This window comes from Agelaius tricolor, unplaced genomic scaffold, assembly GCF_023055355.1.
Source record: "Agelaius tricolor isolate 1412-34295 unplaced genomic scaffold, bAgeTri1.0.p SCAF_16, whole genome shotgun sequence".
Taxonomy (NCBI): Eukaryota; Metazoa; Chordata; class Aves; order Passeriformes; family Icteridae; genus Agelaius; species Agelaius tricolor.
This window is the reverse complement of record NW_027269276.1, coordinates 18,455,113-18,472,898: the sequence shown is the minus strand read 5'-3', so window position 1 is coordinate 18,472,898 and position 17,786 is coordinate 18,455,113. Positions and strand designations below refer to the sequence as shown.

The 17,786-nt window shown below is 47.0% G+C and overlaps 1 protein-coding gene across 2 annotated transcripts in view; it reads left to right on the top strand.

The window, feature by feature from the left end:
* The window catches only part of CSNK1G1 (casein kinase 1 gamma 1), a 101,407-nt gene that overhangs the window by 68,682 nt on the left and 14,939 nt on the right, over positions 1 to 17,786 (top strand). For both annotated transcript variants that reach the window (XM_071441984.1, XM_071441982.1), the window contains exons 6-11: positions 1,733 to 1,884; positions 7,509 to 7,743; positions 10,078 to 10,163; positions 12,170 to 12,254; positions 13,867 to 14,015; positions 16,050 to 16,154. In XM_071441984.1, coding sequence (XP_071298085.1) covers positions 1,733 to 1,884; positions 7,509 to 7,743; positions 10,078 to 10,163; positions 12,170 to 12,254; positions 13,867 to 14,015; positions 16,050 to 16,154 — 812 coding nt within the window. The remainder of the gene's footprint in view (positions 1 to 1,732; positions 1,885 to 7,508; positions 7,744 to 10,077; positions 10,164 to 12,169; positions 12,255 to 13,866; positions 14,016 to 16,049; positions 16,155 to 17,786) is intronic.

The window sequence follows — 17,786 nt, the reverse complement described above, 5'->3', positions numbered from 1 at the left end:
AACCATCCTGTGTTCCTTGAGGATTTAATGAGTGTGACTGCTTCCTGAAGCATGGAGCTTTGTTAGGAGCAGCAGCCTCCCAAGCCCAGGTTGGGTCAGTGTTTTACATGGGACACAAAACACTGGTTAGGCAGGGAATTCCTGCAATGCTCTGTAATATCCCATTAATGCATCCTGCTGACAGATTCCCTGAGCATGTGAATTAATGAGATTAAAACCCTCCTCAGGTAATCTTTGTCAAACTGCAATTTGTTTTTTTGGAGCAGGACTTGGGAGCACAAGTTCTGTGATATTTACAGTTTGGTGATCTCAGTGCTGCTTTGTTATGTTGTTGGCAGGTTGCAGAGTTCCAAGTGCCATTGGGTGGATTAGCAGGGTTTCCCTAAATCTGGAGTAGGACATGCACTTGTTGTGTTGCTGACATTCTCTCCAGCCTGGAATATTTCACTGCCTGAGCACCTCACAACAAACTCTGCACTTAATTAGTCAAGTATTTTGCTATATCTAACATTGATCACTTATGCAAATCCAGGTGCATGCCTGCACTTGTTTAAAACGTGCCATAAAATTAGTAATCACAGTGCTTTCAGGTCCTGTGCACTATAATTTGTGGATCTCTGTGGGAAAAAACATAGCATTGCTCCCCTTGCTCAGCCTTTATACTGAATACCAGGACACCGAATCTTTGGGCATTCAAACACATATTTTGTTTTGACATGAGACAAAGCCCTGTATTTCAAAATCAAACCTTTCTGTTGTGTTTTGGAGCTGCTTATGAGGTGTAGACTGGAAATACAGAGATATTTAAACATGCTACCCAGCTTGTAGGACACCGAGGGCTGGTGTAGGTGCTGATTAGCAAAATGAGCAGTTGGGCTTGTGCTAAATTCCTCCTGTATGGGCTGCTGTGGTTTCCTTTTTGACTCTAAGGTAATTCCAGGAGTGCTGTGCAGCTCTCTGAGTCTTCCAACATCAAGGCTGTTTTTTTTCCCTCTCCTTCTGATGCCTTTCAGAAAGCTGATCCACCCAAAAATCCCCTGCCAGCTGAGTATCAACACTGCACTCCCACAGAGCAGTCTGTTGGGTGGGAAGATGGGCTCTGGCTCCTACCAGTTCAATGTTGATAGTTGTGTTGTGTGCACATATGCTAATGACCATGATCACCTATTTTTGTGTGGTGATTGGTCAAAATTTAAAACTTTTCCCTATTTTATAGGAAAAGGGTTTTTTCCTTTTCACTGAGTGTAAACTTTGTGTAAGGTTGTGCTGAAAAACAAGGGCTGGGTGCTATTTTGGTGACAAAGCAGCCCTTTTTTGGCCATGCTTCATTTTCTCCAAGGATTGTTATCTTCCTAACTGCTCCAGCAAGTGCCAGCCCACATCTGGAGCTGTTCTCTGCCTGGTTTTTAGTGGAACACAGGGAACTTTGTGTCTTGTTCTCTAAATCCAAGCCTTTAAGCTGCCAAAGCTCGATGCTTTGAGGTGGACTTGTTAATTGCTCTGAAATCCCTTTTGTCTGTGCAGGGGTGTAGCTGAGCAGAGCCTGCACTGCTCAGGTTTGGCCTTTGGTTCAGTCACAGTTTGTGCTGGGATTTATTTCCTTGCTGGGCAGCAGCAGATAGAGCACTCAAGAAGTGACAATAAAACTGCCTAACAAAAGGTGTGCACGCAGGGGGAGGGGAATTATCTTTGTCCCATTGACTGATTCCAGTTCTTTTCCCTATTCTTCCAGCTGAAGGGCTCCCCCAGGTGTATTACTTTGGGCCCTGTGGGAAGTACAATGCCATGGTATTGGAGCTGCTTGGTCCCAGCCTGGAAGATCTGTTTGACCTCTGTGACAGGACCTTCACCCTGAAGACGGTGTTAATGATTGCCATTCAGCTGGTGAGTGATGGCAGGGCCCTGCCCTGGCGTGTCCTGGGGTGTCCTCCCATCCTAGGGTGGGCACAGTGCAAGGTTCAGGGCTGAGAGAATCTGCTTCCATCATAGAATCACCAGGTTTGAGTTGGAAAGAACCTTCAAGGATCTAATCCCACCCTCCTTGCCATGGGCAGGGACAACTTCCACTATCCCAGATTGCTCCAAGCCCTGTCCAACCTGGACTGGAGCATTTCCAGGCATGGGGCAGCCACAGCTTCTCTGGGAAACCTGTACCCAGAGCCTCCCCAGCCTCACATTGTCCCCAATATCCCATCTAACCCTGTGCTCTGGCAGCAGGAAGCAATTTCCCCTTGTCCTGTCACTCCAATCCCTTGTCCAAGGTCCCTCTTTCCTATGAAAGAAAACCTCTCAGGGGTGAGGAGGACTCCTGCCCATGAAGGGAAGGTCGGATGATGTTGATGAGGAGCTGGCTCCCTGCACAGCAGAACCAGTGCAGCTGGATTCCTACGGACTCACATCCCCTACACGCCCCCGCCCCGTGCCTGCCCCAGCTCCCTCCCTTCCCTCTCTTTGGACATCCCAGGAACATCTCATTTGTCACCCACTCCGTGGGACACACAGAGCACAGCACCCTCCCACACCAGTTCTGCTGGTTTGGTGCTACTGGGCTGCCCATAGACTGAAACCTCACGGGGCAGTGGGAGCTGAGCCCTCCTCAGCCAAAATAGCAGCATTTGAGAGCTCTGCTTTTGTCAAATGTGCTCAAAAATTTGGTGAATCAAATGGGTTTAAATTCCTGACACTTGGAATAGAATAGTTCTATGGGCAAAACAGAGCCTTTAATGTACCTGAAAAGGAAAGGAAGTCAAGCTGGAAGGGATCCAGGCTTGGATTTGGGTTTGTGTTAAAAGTGAGCAACATGAAAGCTGAACATACTAAATGTGGTGTGGAAACTTCCACAAGTCAGTGGGGCCAGCCAGTCAGTTTGGCTTTTTTTGGTTTTCAGACTGGCTTGCAGATTCCCAAGTACCTAAATATCTGTAGATATCCAGATCTTGCATAGCTAGGCCTTGGGATCACCCAGATACTCCACAGCAGAGTTGGAATTGTATATTCACACTAATATCTCTGTGGATAGAAGTGTGGTAGGGAAGAGGAGATGTAAAGGATGAGGAACACAATCCTTTCCAGGTAAACTGAAGTTTGACACAGCAGAATCTCAAATGGAAAACTGAGGTCAGAACTGCAGAAGTTTGAACAGCACCTGCCTGGTACTGAGGCCTCCCCAGCAAAGCAGTCAAGTTCTCTTGGTTTTGAGTGTTTCTTTATCAATGGAAAACTAATTTATAGTATTGGCTTTGATTAAATCAAGTGGCAACAGCTGGCAAAGCCTCAGATGCAGCTTGTGTGACCTTTGGAGGGAAAATATAAAGATGTAAATTCATACCCAAGGGACTGCTGGGGAAATCAAGACTGTCACAGCCATGGCTGCTGCCTTCTGCTGTGTCCTGGGGCTGCAGCTCAGCTCTGGGCTTGGATGTTCTCCACTGGCATCACCTGTTGATCTTGTGGCCAGGCTGCAGCTCAGCAGGGCACTGGTGCTAGGTGGAAAACACGTGCAGGGGGACAGCAAAAGCAGCTGGAAATGGAGGAGCTGATGTTCTCTCTCAGGATCAGGTGCTCCTCTGGCCACGGGGAGATGCTGTAGGGCTTTCTCAGTCTCCTCAGGGCGGGTTACATGAGTTGCCAGCTTGGAGTGTGCACATCTAAGGGGACAGGTCAGACATGCTCAGGTGTGCCCCATCACCTGGCCCTGGGAGAAGTGTTTTTCAGAGGGGCTGGCACTTACTGCACAAATGAAATGAAAACTCTTTGCTCTAGCCACAAGGATTTAGGGAAAATCTTTCTCCCACACTAAATGATTGCAGTCACTGTGTCACACTCCTTTGTGAGACACCTAGAAAGGAAAGCTGGACTCTCAAACTCCTTGGGCTCACATCCATGAATTACATTTCATTCCTGCTTCTGAGTGGCCAAGTCTGCTTAAGCTGTAATTCTAGCCATGGGCATTTGTCCCCATCTTTCTCCTCATACTTAGGATGATCCACATGTCTGTAGGAGCATCCAGTCCTGTGGTCAGTTTTTAAGCAGAGGCATCCTGGAAAGATATTTTTGATACATATTTCTGCTTGGCTGGTGTGAATGAGCTTGACAGGCTGCAGCATCTCAGGGCTGGGGTGGATCCTTTCCAGATGTTAGAAGAAAGAGGAGTTTCTCTAGGAAAAACAAGGGCAATGTCTCTTAAGAAGTGCCACGTGGGATTACAGGAGAATTCAAACATAGTTTTGCATTAGGAAGGCTCTCCTGGCTGAGGGCAAGAGAGACTGGATGACAATGAGTCTTCAAGGAAGGCAGCCTGTTTGGGAATTGCTCAGACTCAAACTGCTTCCTCCATACTCCACATGCAGCTGAAGACATCCAGTAGATCACATCCAGTGGCTGAAACTCCTGAACAAAGCCAAGCTTGGCAATTAAAATGTGGTCACTATGTCAGTCCCCACAGCCCATAAATCAGGAGAGAATTTTTTATTCATACTTCTGTTTTTCACTCTTGGCCAAGCCCAGCCTGTACAAAGCTCACTGACAGCTTACAGCAAGATCTGTTGTGCCACCAGGCACTGGAAAAATACTCTGGATGTGATCTGGACTGAGTTGTGGCAGGATGTTTTTCTACCAGTGACCATCAAAATTGCCTTTGAACAAGATTAATTTCATTCTCTGCTGATTTGATCTATATTTAAGCAGCTGATGTGTGGAAAAAGGGCTCAAATTGATCAGGAAGGTCTAGAGATGGAACTGCTGTCAAGATCAGTCTCTTAAGAGTTACCTTTCTGGGATAAGAGGGTTTGTTACACTTGCTGCCTTGGCAGGAGGAAGGCACACGAAAGCATGGGTTTCTTTGGCACCTGCTAAATGTCACAATATCCTCTCATTTCTCCACCACAGCACAGGGGTCCTCCTGTGTGCCAAGGGATTCTCCCCCCTCCTAAAGGTTTCTCTGACATCTGAAATGGAAATTTATGGCTCCAAGGATGGACTCAGCCAGCCGTGGCCATGGAAATCCCTCTGTAATCCACAGTCTTCCATCTACCCCAGTGCTCCCCTGCTTGCTGTTTTTCCAGTGTCAGAGCAATTCCAAGTTAGTCCCAGTTCCTGGAGTGGTTTCTCTGCCCCTAAAAGAATTAATTCAGAGTGTTTTGAGCCTGTAGTTCAAACCCAAAGGAGCAGGCACCTGTGCATCCAGCACATTTCTGGAGTGGGAGCTCCACCTCCCCTCTTCATCTGCCGGGGTTGGTGCTGAGGTTGTGCCCCAGCACGGCTGCTCTTGTGTGCTCAGGCAGAGCCTGCAAGGGAGATGCAGCCCAGACACTCCACATCACAGCAGCCACCAGCAGGGACAGTGGCTTGTCAGGCTGAATAAAGCATGGAAGCTACTCCAAGAAACATCTTTTTGACTCGGGGAGTGTCTTTCAGCTGCCATGGCTGAGCAAAGCTCTCCAGCATGAAGCGTCCAGGCAGGTGGAAGTAAAGAAGGAATATGAAAGACCCCACAGCAGCTCTGTGTGTGTGTGTGTGTGTGTGTGTGTGTGTGGTGGAAGCAAAAAAGGCAGGTGGGAGGAAAAAAGGCAGGAAAATAAGTACCCTTGATTGCTGCTGGAACATAATGGCTCACCTGACACCTCAGCTGTCCAGGTTGTTGTCCTGCCTGCTGCAACTTGCAGAGAGTTTTTAAAGAAGAAAAAAAATGGGCCTTTTTCAGGCTCTCTAATTGCTGTTGGGATTTCAACAAGTGAGCTGCTTTGGTAGCAGGAACAAATCAAATGAGCCAGTCAGGCTCCACTTGGAAGCTTGTTATGTGTGGAGAGGCGAGGAAACTCTTTGTTCCACTTTCAAGGGCTGCATCTTCATTTGAATTGCCTCCCAACGTGGCTTTTTGTCTCACGACCTGCTGCTGTGTCCTGTAGGTGATTCAAAGTGTGAAGAATGACTGAAGAGCATCTGCTCTGCTCTGCACCAGCCTGTAATTGATTGGAAATAATGGCTGTTAGCCGTGAAACCCATTTTCTCTGCACACTGGAATCAATCACTGCGTCGAGGGGAGGGAGCGGCAGCACGTGCTGTTCCCTTCTTTGAAGAGTCTTGGAGCAAATTCTGTTTTTTAAGCCTGATTCACCCGCAGCCAGTTTTTTCCTGTCTGCTGCCCTCCCTGTACAGCTGTTTATTTTATAAGGAGGGCTGCCCCCTCCTGCCTGCTCCTTCTTTCCAAGAGGTGGAAATGCAGCAGATTTTCCTTTAAAATAGGGTGCATGATAAGGGCCTGGGAGTGTGATGGAGGATCACATGCATGTGGACTTTTAAAACCAGGTGTGGGTCCAAGATCTGTAAAGAGAAAGAGTGTTCTGGGTTTGGCAGCTGGGAGTGTGTGTCTGGATTCAGTGAGAAATGAAGGAGCAGTCAGGGCGTGCCAGCCCAGCGGAGCGAGCAGGGGGTTGGAAGGGCTGATGGGGGGTCCCTGCTTTCTGGCTGGGGCAGAGATGGCTCAGTGAGCCAGAGACTCCGTCCTGCAGAGCTTTCCCAGCAGGATCCACCCAGTGGGGGTGACCAGCTGGTGGCCTCACCCTGGATGTCCCTGTGCTGTCCCTCACAGCGGTGTGGCAGTGACCTCTGGGGACTGAGGCTCGATAGTGCAAAACTGGGACTTGGTGGAACTTTGCAGAGCTTTCGTAGCATTGCCAGCCCACAAATACCTGGGTGAATCCCAGTAGCCTTTCCAGAGAAGCATCTTGTTTAAGCCACTGTGCCCTTTGGCATGCAGGGCAGCTGCAACCAGGACAGCCATAAATGGGGGTTCTCGTGTGTTCATTTGAAACATATAAAGGCAATTAATGGTAATAAATTAAATGAAATTGAGAATTATTTTCCTTTGGAATCATCTCCTAAATTCAGGACCCAAGGAGAACTGCTTGACAATACTCCTGCAATATGTTTGTTTTCAAAAGCAATTTTAATGATGATCTTCTGAGTAAGGTGTGTTGTTAGAGGCACTCAGTCACCTCAGAAGTGGGGTTCCTGCCCTTCCACCTTCCAATTCAGTCAAACTTCCAGAAAAACATTAGTCAAAAGCTGAAAAATATTCCAGCTATTCCTAGTTGACAGCAATGAGATTAATTATTATTTTAGTCGGCTTTGAAGATCGTAAAGCTTCTGCCTGCCCAAAAATCCCCCTCCACGAAGAATCTGGCATGTCTAAGACAACATATGGGTCGAGGGAGGAAGGTGGTAAGACACAGAGCAACAGGGGAAGGAGGTGGGCAAGGGAAGAGCTCTTGGTAACCGGTTTAGTATGTTTAAAATCAATACAAAAAGGCTGCTGCAGCTCCCATGGCATCCTGCCAAGAGCTGCATCCCAGTGGTAACGCCTCAGAAACAGCCCTTGCCATTTCCGTGGGAATAAAGCAGGGAGCACAGCATGATAGCCTTGGAAAGGAGGGGATGACACATTCCTCTTCCAGCTCTGCTGGGAGCCAGAGCTCTGCTGACAAGAAGCATTTCCCTCCTTTTTGCAGATCTCTCGGATGGAGTACGTGCATTCCAAGAACCTCATCTACCGCGACGTCAAGCCAGAGAACTTCCTCATCGGCCGGCAGGGCAACAAGAAGGAGCACGTCATCCACATCATAGACTTTGGATTGGCCAAGGAGTACATCGACCCTGAAACCAAAAAACACATTCCCTACAGGGAGCACAAGAGTCTCACTGGAACAGCGAGATACATGTCCATCAACACACACCTTGGCAAAGGTTTGTCTGCATGGGGGGAGCTTGCAGAGTGCTCTTCAGGCTGGAGCAGCTCTCTGAGGTCACTGAGTCCAACAATTGACCAGCACTGCTGTGTTCACCTCTAAACCGTGTCCCCAAGTGTCACATTCACACATCTTTTGAACACTTCCCAGCGTGGTGGCTCCACCACTGCCCTGGGCAGCCTGTTCAATCCTTGACAAACCTCTCAGTGAATTATTTTCTCGAATATCCAACCTAAACCTTCCCTGGTGTTGCTTGAGGCTGTTTCCTCTTGTCCTTTGTTCCTCTGTCCTTTGTTCCCTGGGAGCAGAGCCCAACCCCGCCCCCCTGGCTTCCCTCTCCTGTCAGGGAGTTGTGCAGAGCCAGAAGGTCCCTCCTGAGCCTCCTTTTCTCCAGGCTGAGCCTCCCCAGCACCTTCAGCTGCTCCTGGTGCTGTAGCTCCTTCCCTAGCTCCAGTCCCTTCCCTGGACACATTCCAGCTTGCCATTTGAATCCTGCAGACCTCCCATAGCATTCTGGCTGAGCTCTCTTGTGCCCCTGAAGCTATTTGTGAACCTCCCAATGCCATTTACAGTTGTGTGCCTCTTTTTTTTTTCCTCCCTTCTTTTGAGGAATTGAGCCAGCTGAAATGTTGGAAGCCTCATAATTACAGTTTTTATTAGGAACTAAATAACCGGGAGCAGCCCTGCACTGATAAAAGACAAGCAGGCAGGCAGTGATTGCTTCACTGGATGATAGACAAATAGATTTTTATAGCACAGCACTGTCCCAATGCCTTCCAGTTCCAGGTGTTAGAGTTGGATGTTCCCTGACCTAGTAACTGGTTGGAGAAAATAAATGATTTAAATAACTTTAAACCTGGCTTTCATCTCCTCTCCTCGCTGCTTTCTTTCCTAACAGAAGATTGCATTTCTGTGGCTGAAAGGCAAAAAATAACTTATTAAATGTTTATATTCTCTTAAATCCATACAAGCAGTGAGATAATGGAATATTTTCCAGGAGGCCTCCTAGCATGTTGGCTCCCACTTGGAGAGCTCACTGTCTTTGGGGAGTAAGGAGGGATGAGCCTGGTTTCTAATTTTGGAAAGTGAGGAGTCAGGCAGGGATGGAGGAATGGGAGGGTGCAGTGGGAGCAGGGTGGGAAGCTGCTGATGAGGGCGATGTGGAAGGAAGACGTGTTTGTGTTTGAAGTGCACCATGTGCCTTCCTTAGGACCCATCTCCCACAGGATTTCAGCTCCCACCATGGCTCATGCAGGGGAAGGGTCCAAATCAGTTTTGGGGGAGTATTTGAGGGGGCTGTCCCTGCCCAGAGGGGTTGTGAGGAGCTGATGCTTCACTGGTGAGACCAGCCCAGGTGGAATCAATCTTTTCATGTTTCAAACACGGGAGTCTGACTCCAGTTTTTCTGAGAGACAAGTGCACTCAACCATCTTCCTAGAAGTCCCTGTGCATCACTGCACTAAATTACCCAGGGCATCCTCCTTTTTTCCTCTTTTTATCAGGGTAACTGCAGGAACTGTTGTTTCAGTTCCCTTTTCCTGAGTGTTCCCACTCCCAGCATCTCCTGCAGGTGAAGTGGCTGCAGTGTTGTGGGCTGGATCTGCTCTGGATCATGGATCATGTTGTTTGGAGCAGGTGGGGTTCAGAGGAGGGGAGGGTGCACCAAATGAGTCCACGAGCTCAGTGAACCCAAGAGTGCAGCTCAGCCCAGCCCAGTGTTGCCTCCACATCTGTTGTTCTCTTCTATCCTCCCCAGGGGTTTTGGATACATTTTGCCTGCTTGTTTTAGGATATTTTTCCTTTGGCTCTGTGCCCCTTTCCCCCCCCCACTTCATTTATAGTTACAACATCTGCATGTGGCAGCAGCAGCAAGTGTTCCATGGCGCTGGAAGGAGCTATTTTTGATCTGCTCTGATGAGCAGCAGAGGAAATTGGGAAAGGGTTGGCACTGTGCAAGGGTAGATCCCTGCAGCTGGCTGTGAGTATCCCATTCCCATTTAGTCCAGAGGAAATTATCCAGCACCACATGGCAACACTGACACTGCTAGGTCAGAGAAGAATTTAGGCACTGCTTTATTCCTCTGCAATTAAGAGTTGTCCATTCTGGCTCAGGCTGGATTGTGCAGTTCCCATGTTACCTCATGGCTTCTGGCTGATTCTACACATTTTCTGGCTTTCTGAAACAGCTTCTGGTTTTGCACAAGATCTGAGCTGCAGACAGTGAGTGAATGTCCCTGTGGTACCTTTATCTCAGGTACAGGTGTGGCTGCTGCTGAGATCTCAGAGCCATTTCTGCTTCTGCAGCAATAATTTGTCACCTCTTCTCTTTCAGAGCAAAGTCGTCGAGATGACTTAGAAGCCCTTGGCCATATGTTCATGTATTTCCTCCGAGGCAGCCTGCCCTGGCAAGGATTGAAGGTAGGTTCAAGCTTTAGGTTTTGTCCTTTAAAACTTTGGCTAGTCTCTACCCAGAGGAGAATCTACTGGGGAAAAATTGACAAAATCCAGCCAGAAACACCATCCTCTCCTTTGTGTCCTTGCAGCCTAACACCCAGGCATTAAGTTTAGCTGCAGGGAAGATTTTAAGGTAGAAATACTTTACCTGGCACTTTAATTTGCCAGATTGGTACAATTTTGGAGAGAAGGTTGAACAGAGAGAGACAGGGACAGCAATGAGAGAGCTGTGATTGTAAGCTGCCCTGAACTGGAGCGTGACTGGGACACAGTGATTGTTTATGAAATTCCAGTTACGGCAACACAATCCCCCAGCTGCATCTGTGATCCCTGTTTATAATGGAGCAGTTTGATGGCTTTAGATGCACAGATGGACTTCAGCTTGAAAAACTGGTTTTCTGGCACAAGTATTGGACTTGGCTTCCCTCCAGAGACACTGGACACTCAGTGCTGGGGAGTTTATGAGATGCTGTGTACAATGTGGAGAGCTGCAAGAAATTGAGTTGCTGACTGCTGCCAACATCCATCAGCTGAGCTAACAAGGAGTAAGTCATTTGCTGGCTCCAGAGCTGTTGGAAGCTGCATCTTCACTTCTCTATCACCTCCCTGATGATTAAGCTACTGTGTTCAGCTTTGGCATTGAAGGGAGTGAAGGGACTGATCAAGTTAGGCTCATCAGGAAAGACAAGAGCTCCTGTTGGAAAAGGAGCCAAGGCTTTGGGTTCAGGAGCTGCTTGGCAGAGCTCTGCATTGGTCAGTGGGTTCCAATTAGGTTGATAGAACTTGTCCAGCTTTTTTTTACCACCTATCCAGAGTTAGTCTCAGCTCAGCTTCATCAGGCACATGCCAGAAATGTTGGCAACAGCTCATAAAAGCAACAAAAGGTTTTTCAAGCATGAAAGGGATTGTGAAAGAAATCAGAGTCTCTCTGATTTTATGTCCACACCTCTCTGTAAGTGTGTTATTCTAGTATGTATTTTCTTTCTGGCTTACTTGAACTCATCTGCTTTAAATTAATCCTGTAAATTATTCTAAAATAATTCCAAGTTTATACAAAGTTCTACAAAAGTTCCTCAGTTCAGTGTTAGCCTTGATAAGAATTAGTTGACTCCTTTTTGAGGTCCAGGGCAAACGCAGACTCTCCAGCTGGATTTAGAATGTGGCATCTTTGCCCTTCTAGGTCTCCTCAGCTTACACTTTTGGTCTGTACTGTCAGGGCTGTATCTGCAGAGAATGTCTACAGTGCTAATTATGCTGCTGCCAGGTCTAACTGACATATTTTGAAATGGAGGCAAGAAACCACACTTTTAGGGTGCTAGCTGGAGTTCTCTGCCTCAGGTTGATGTAGGTGGGAAATCCAACTTCAAATGGTTTCATTTTCTTGTTGACCAGATATTAAACCAGTGCTGAGTGATGGATGCTTTGGGGGTGAAAGGAAAGGCTGTGTGGGAGCAGCCTGGGATTTGGGAGAAGTGCACTGATCTAGAGTCATATTCAATGTGGTAACATTCTGTTGCACAGAGGAAAACCCAAATTGCTGTGCTGTGGGTCTGTGAATTTCACCCAAATTGCTGTGAATGTGCTGTGCAACTGCTGTGCATTTGTTTGTGAAGGCAGCTCGATGGCTGGGGAGGTCCAGATGTGCCATCACAGTTCATGCACCTTTATTTCCTTCTCCCATGAAACCTTCCCTGCACAGTCCTCAGGACTGGGCAGTGAGAAATGAGCCTTGTAAGACACTAATAAGGGTCCTGCCTTTCATGAACGAAGATGTTTTGAGCATCTTTGGATGTTCTCTCCTGTGAAATACTCCCACTGGTGTAGTCCAGGATGCAGTTCAGTTACAAGTAGCATCTCCTGATGTCACCCAGAATGGGCATTAAGTACCTTGTTTTTCTTCCCACACAGCATGTCCTTTCTCACATGGTTGAACTCTTTCTCCACAACTGTTTTGTCTTTGTGCGCTGCAGGCTGACACCTTAAAAGAGAGATATCAGAAGATTGGGGACACAAAGAGAAACACTCCAGTTGAAGTTCTCTGTGAGAACTTTCCAGGTAAAGCCCTGATGGGATTGTGTGAGTTCAGCAGGAGGTGGCCATACCTTGTTAAATAGGATGGGCCTGCACTCCTCTCTCAGAAAGTATTGGATGACGTGTATCCATCATGCTGGCAAACAACTGAAGCTGCTCCTATAAATTAGCAGGGCCTGAGGTCTTAAAATGAACAAAACTCTTCTCATTAAGGAGGCTGGACAGTGCTCAAGGGCCTTGTATGCCTGTTTTACTTCTTGGCTTCCTTCCAAAAGAGCTCCTCATTCTTTTCCCTCTCCCAAATGACCGTGCTGGAACTACCAAGTTAATTCTTTTCCAAATGGAAGGTTTTGCAGGTGTTTCAGGTGTAGGTGGCCAGCTTGGAAGATGGAATGGTGTGTCTGCCCATGAATTCCACCTTCTGGGAGCAGTTTTAAGGAGAGTGTCACTAAAGAGTGCTTCTAGCCAAGCCCAACACCTGATCTCCAGTTTAGCAGACCTTGGAGCTGGGAGAGCAGGGTACAGAGTTAGTGCCTTCCCCAGGGTCCCCCGGCCACAGAGTGGGCTTGGGAGGTTTTGTAGAGTGTTTCTGAAGGCCTGACACCAGGGAGAGCACCCACAATTAATCCCATTCCTGTAGGAGCTGTTGTGCCACACATCTTTCCCAGCATGAGGAGCAGCAAGCCTGGAATGGGATCATTGTTCACTCAGGTCACTGTAATTCCCAGATGTCTCATTCCAAAATCCACCTGGTTCCAAGCAGAACAGCTTCAGGTTGTCTGTTCTCATCTTTTTGTCAGTACTCCTCCTCACAGCTCCTTCAGGTCTGGGCTGATAGGAGATGAGAGAACTGAGTTCTGTCCCTTCTTTTCCTGAAACTGGTTGTTCTTCGCCTTCTAGAGGTACTTAAAAGAGAGGATTCTTTCTTCTCCTTTCTTTTCTTCCTCTTTTACCTCCATGGAAGCCACAAGCCATAGATAGAGTTAAGTATCAATAAGCAGTACTCTTCTTATGTCAGCTGAAGTCAAGGCCATGAGCCAAGGGAGAGCTGGGAAAAGGCAGGACATGAGCTCCTAGGACTCAATATTCTGTGCATGCAAAGTGCGACCCAGATGCAGGAAAGCAATTAATTATCTTAACACCAAACCCTGGTCTGTAAATTAACCCTCTTCAGGTAAATTAACCTTGGAGCCTCCCCCTCTAGTCTAGTTCTGAATATTCAGGTGCTGCCAATGTCATGATGGGACACCTTCCACTATTCCAGGATGCTCCAAGGCCCATCCAACCTGGCCTTGGACTCTTTCAGGAATGAGGCAGCCACAGCTTCTCTGGGCAAGAGCATTCTAAATACCTGTGAGCAGCCTGTTGTCAGGTTCAGTGAGCTTATTTCTCACTCTGTTTATTTTTATGCAAATGTATAGAATAAATCAAGGTGTGGAAGTCAGATTTGAGCAGAGGTGGGACTTCCACCTTTGCTTGAGAAGTGTTTGAATTGTTTTCCATTAAGGACTGTTGCTAAAAACCATGACTTGTAGGAGAAAAGCCAGAGGAAGTGCTGGCAGCCCAGACATTGGTTTCTAAGAACTCATTTGGAAGATTCTGGATAAAATCTGCTACTTTTTGCCTTTTCTGACAGAGGAGATGGCCACGTACCTCCGCTACGTGCGGCGATTAGACTTCTTTGAGAGACCAGACTACGATTACCTGCGGACCATCTTCACGGAGCTGTTTGAGAAGAAAGGCTACACCTTCGACTACGCCTACGACTGGGTCGGCAGGCCAATTGTGAGTTGTCCCTGCCAAATCCCATGCCTTGCCTTCCAGGTGCTGCTTCCCCAGCATTGCCTTTTTGTTCCCTGTAATCCCAATTAATGCCAGTGAGTTTAGGATTGAATCTTGTTGAATATGCAGGCAATCCTGACATGGGAAGAGACGAGAATCTTGACTCCATGTTTCAGAAGGCTGATTTATTATTTATGATATATATTATATTAAAAGAAAATGATATCTTAAAACTACACTAAAGAATAGGGAAAGGATTTCATCAGAAGGCTAGCAAGGAATAGAAAGGAATGATAATAAAATCTTGTGACTGAGCAGAGAGTCCGAGACAGCCGGAGTGTGATTGGCCATTAATTAAAAACAACCACATGAAACCAATCAAAGATGCACCTGTTGCATTCCACAGCAGCAGATAATTATTGTTTACATTTCGTTTCTGAGGCCTCTCAGCTTCTCAGGAGAAAAATCCTAATGAAAGGATTTTTCATAAACTATGTCCGTGACAGAATCTTTAAAATCTCAACACAGTGAGATGTCCTGACATTATGTTCAGGGGGTTCTTGCAGTCCCTCAAAGTTTTCCTGAGGAACAGAGACCCCATCCACCTCTCTGGACATTCAAGCCTCATTTTCCCATTTGTGACAATGATCATGATGAGACTGCTAGACTAGTCTAGCACAGGATTGGAGACCAGTATCTAAAATCCATCTTAAAGCAGGAGAATCACAGAAACTCCCTATAATGGTCATGTTCCGATCAAAAAGGTACAGGGGATCAAGGCAGGTTTCTGATGGGTGTTCAGTGGATATTGCAATCACTGAATGGTTTGGGTTGGAAGGCAAGATCATAATGCCCACTTTGTTCCAACCTCCTGCCATGGGCAGGACACGTTCCACTGTTCCACTATCCCAGGTTGCTCCAAGCCCTGTGTCCCACCTGGCCTTGGACACTGCCAGGGGTGGGGCAGCCACAGCTTCTCTGGGCAGCCTTGCCAGAGCCTCACCACCCTCACAGGGAGGAATTTCTTCTCAAATATCTAATCTAAACTTGCTCTCCTCAACTCATGATATCCTGGAGGACACTCAGAGGCTGCCCTGTCAGCCCCTGACTGTCAGCCCAGTCCCACTCTGTACAGTACATGGAAAGGAAATGTGGGAGAAACCAACCTCCATTTAGCAGTTCCATGACTCCATGTACACCATCAGCCTGATCTCATTGCATGACTTTTACCATCAAAACCCAGTTAAACTCAGGGAGACCTTAGCCAAAGGATGTATCATGGGGAAATATGGTAGAAGAATCTAAAGCTCTTTGTTTTGGATCATTGGATCATTCTGCTCACAACCCACCCCAAAGAGCAGTAATGACATCTGTAAATGAATTGTCATTGGTGCCAGATCAAATGCCATCAGTGCTAAACTTGGTACCACTGCTTTAGTGTCCCAACTATATTTAGTGTTCCCCATGCTTACTGTGCTCATCAGAGTTCCTAAGAAATCGTTCCCTTTGTGAATCAAGATTTTCCCTTCATTTTTCTTTAATTACAAAGGCAGTTGATAAAGAGCACCTTGTAAGACAAGTGTGCTATTGCTGACAACCACGGTGGTTGCCATGGAGATCTCGATGTTGGGAGCAGGGATTATGACTTTGGTGAGAAGAGAGCAGATGAAGCTTTAATTTTAACACGTCCTGTTTCTATGCAAGCGTGATTTTTACAAGTGGTGAGACAATGGGATGAGGAAAACAAGTCTGTATATTTTCAGTTGTAATAATTCTGTGTGAGACACACTAGGTGTGATCTGACATCGAGACAGGCACCTAACTGTATCTTCTTAATTAATTTTTACACAAGACATTCAATGCTGGTATCCACCACCAAATTTCATGTCTGTAAATCACAGGGATTTTATAGCCCTGGCTGTAATTCTCCTTGGCTCCTTTGGGCAGCGATTTGATGTTTTTCTATTTCCTACTGGCTTGACAAGGTGGATTTGTGCATGTGAGAATATTAGCCCTAACCAACACCTTATTTTCCAGCCTACTCCCGTGGGATCTGTCCATGTGGATTCTGGGACCTCTGCAGTGACCAGAGACAGCCACATCCACCGGGACCGACCGTCCCAACAGGCCCTTCGCAATCAGGTGCATTGCTTGGCTCCTCTCCCAGTTCCTCTGGCCCTGGACAAGCACAAGCCACATGGCATTATAGATAGCTGGGGCTGATTCTTGGTCATAGCAGGGACAAATCCTGCATAACTTAGAGATGGTGATTTGAGGAGAATGTTGTCAAAGCAACAGGTTGATGAAATAAGGTATTAACCAGTGGAATTCCTCAGTATCTTGAGCTAACCAGAGTCCACTTTGGAATGGGGTTGTTTTTCTGTAGTTTGTGGGTAAACACGTTGAAGTCAATCATCCAGCATGGTTAAACTCTCTAACTACCACATTTTTGAGGTGCTTTTAATCATAGCACATGGACTGTGGAGCAGACTGAGAGTTGTGCTGATAGCCTGTTCCCAGGTTCCCTCTGCCCACAGAGCTTGTGGCTGTGACAGGGATGTGTGTCCCAAAAACATCCATATGTCCTTCTTGGAGTGTCCAGTTCACAATGGGAGGGTTGCAGAGCACAAAGGACAGGCAGAGCAGAACACTCAGGAAGGCATCACAGTCTGGATGAACTGCCACGGGGAAATTGAATTTTCCATTTTTTCCTTTCTCATTGTACTGTTTTGTTGGTGTTGAGAGTTTGGGTTTTCTGTATTAACAGAATTCTCAGACATGCAGTAGATCTCCCAGCTGGAGCTGTTGCTGTTCTTATTCCCAGGGAGTGGTTCCAGGTTTATTCTGCTCCAGGTTCTGCTGAGTTCCTCGAGCTGGGGTTTGTGGGTACAGAACCAAGCCTGGGGTGTCACAGCCTGTCTGGGCTCAGCCTTCCTGGGCTCTGAAGGGTCACACAGCTAACAAAGGGTAGGACACATCCCAGTCCATCAGCTATAGTCAGGATAGCCCCTCCTTGGGCAGTGTGGCTGTAGGAGGCCGGGTTGTTTGCAGCATGTGTGCATGGTGATGAGTGTGGGCTGGTGTGTGAGCCCTGATACAATCATCTGCTTTAATAAATACCCTGACAGATGCAGTAACCCCCTGGTTTTGGGGGGATTGTTCATCCAGCCTCCTATTGTCCACCTTAACCACAGACCTTCACATTGTGTATGTGTGAGGCATTGTGTTTCCTTGACAGCACAGTGACACCTGGCTTCGTTTTCAGGCATTTTAGTTCACAAAGGCACAAAGAAATTCCAAAATATGCAGGCAGCCCCTGCAGGCCTTGTTCTTCTGAGCTGCACAGATAGTTCAGTTCTGGATTGCACAGCAGCTTTTCTCATATTTTCACCTAAACATTATAGGATGATGAATTGTTTAATATGCTACGGAGGAAATCGAGTTCTTCTCACCAAAACAAACAATTCTCTTCTGAAGGATGTTCCCTTAAAGTCTTGAGCAAAGCATTTCTCTAAAGGAAAAAAGCAAAAAAATAAATGTCTCGAAAAGTGAATTAGAGGCATGGGTTTGGGTCACCAGATTTAATGGCCTCATTTTTGTTCTTGGGTCTAATAATGCAGATTCTCTCTTACATTTGACTCCTAGTAAAGAGCTAATGTGGAATCACCTCTTTGTAGCCTTTTCCTCTGGAAAGTGAAGGGTTTTATTCAAAGATGAGTGAGCTTTTCCCCCCTCTGTCTTTAGTTTTGCATGTGATTTGGGGGGGTTTCTGGA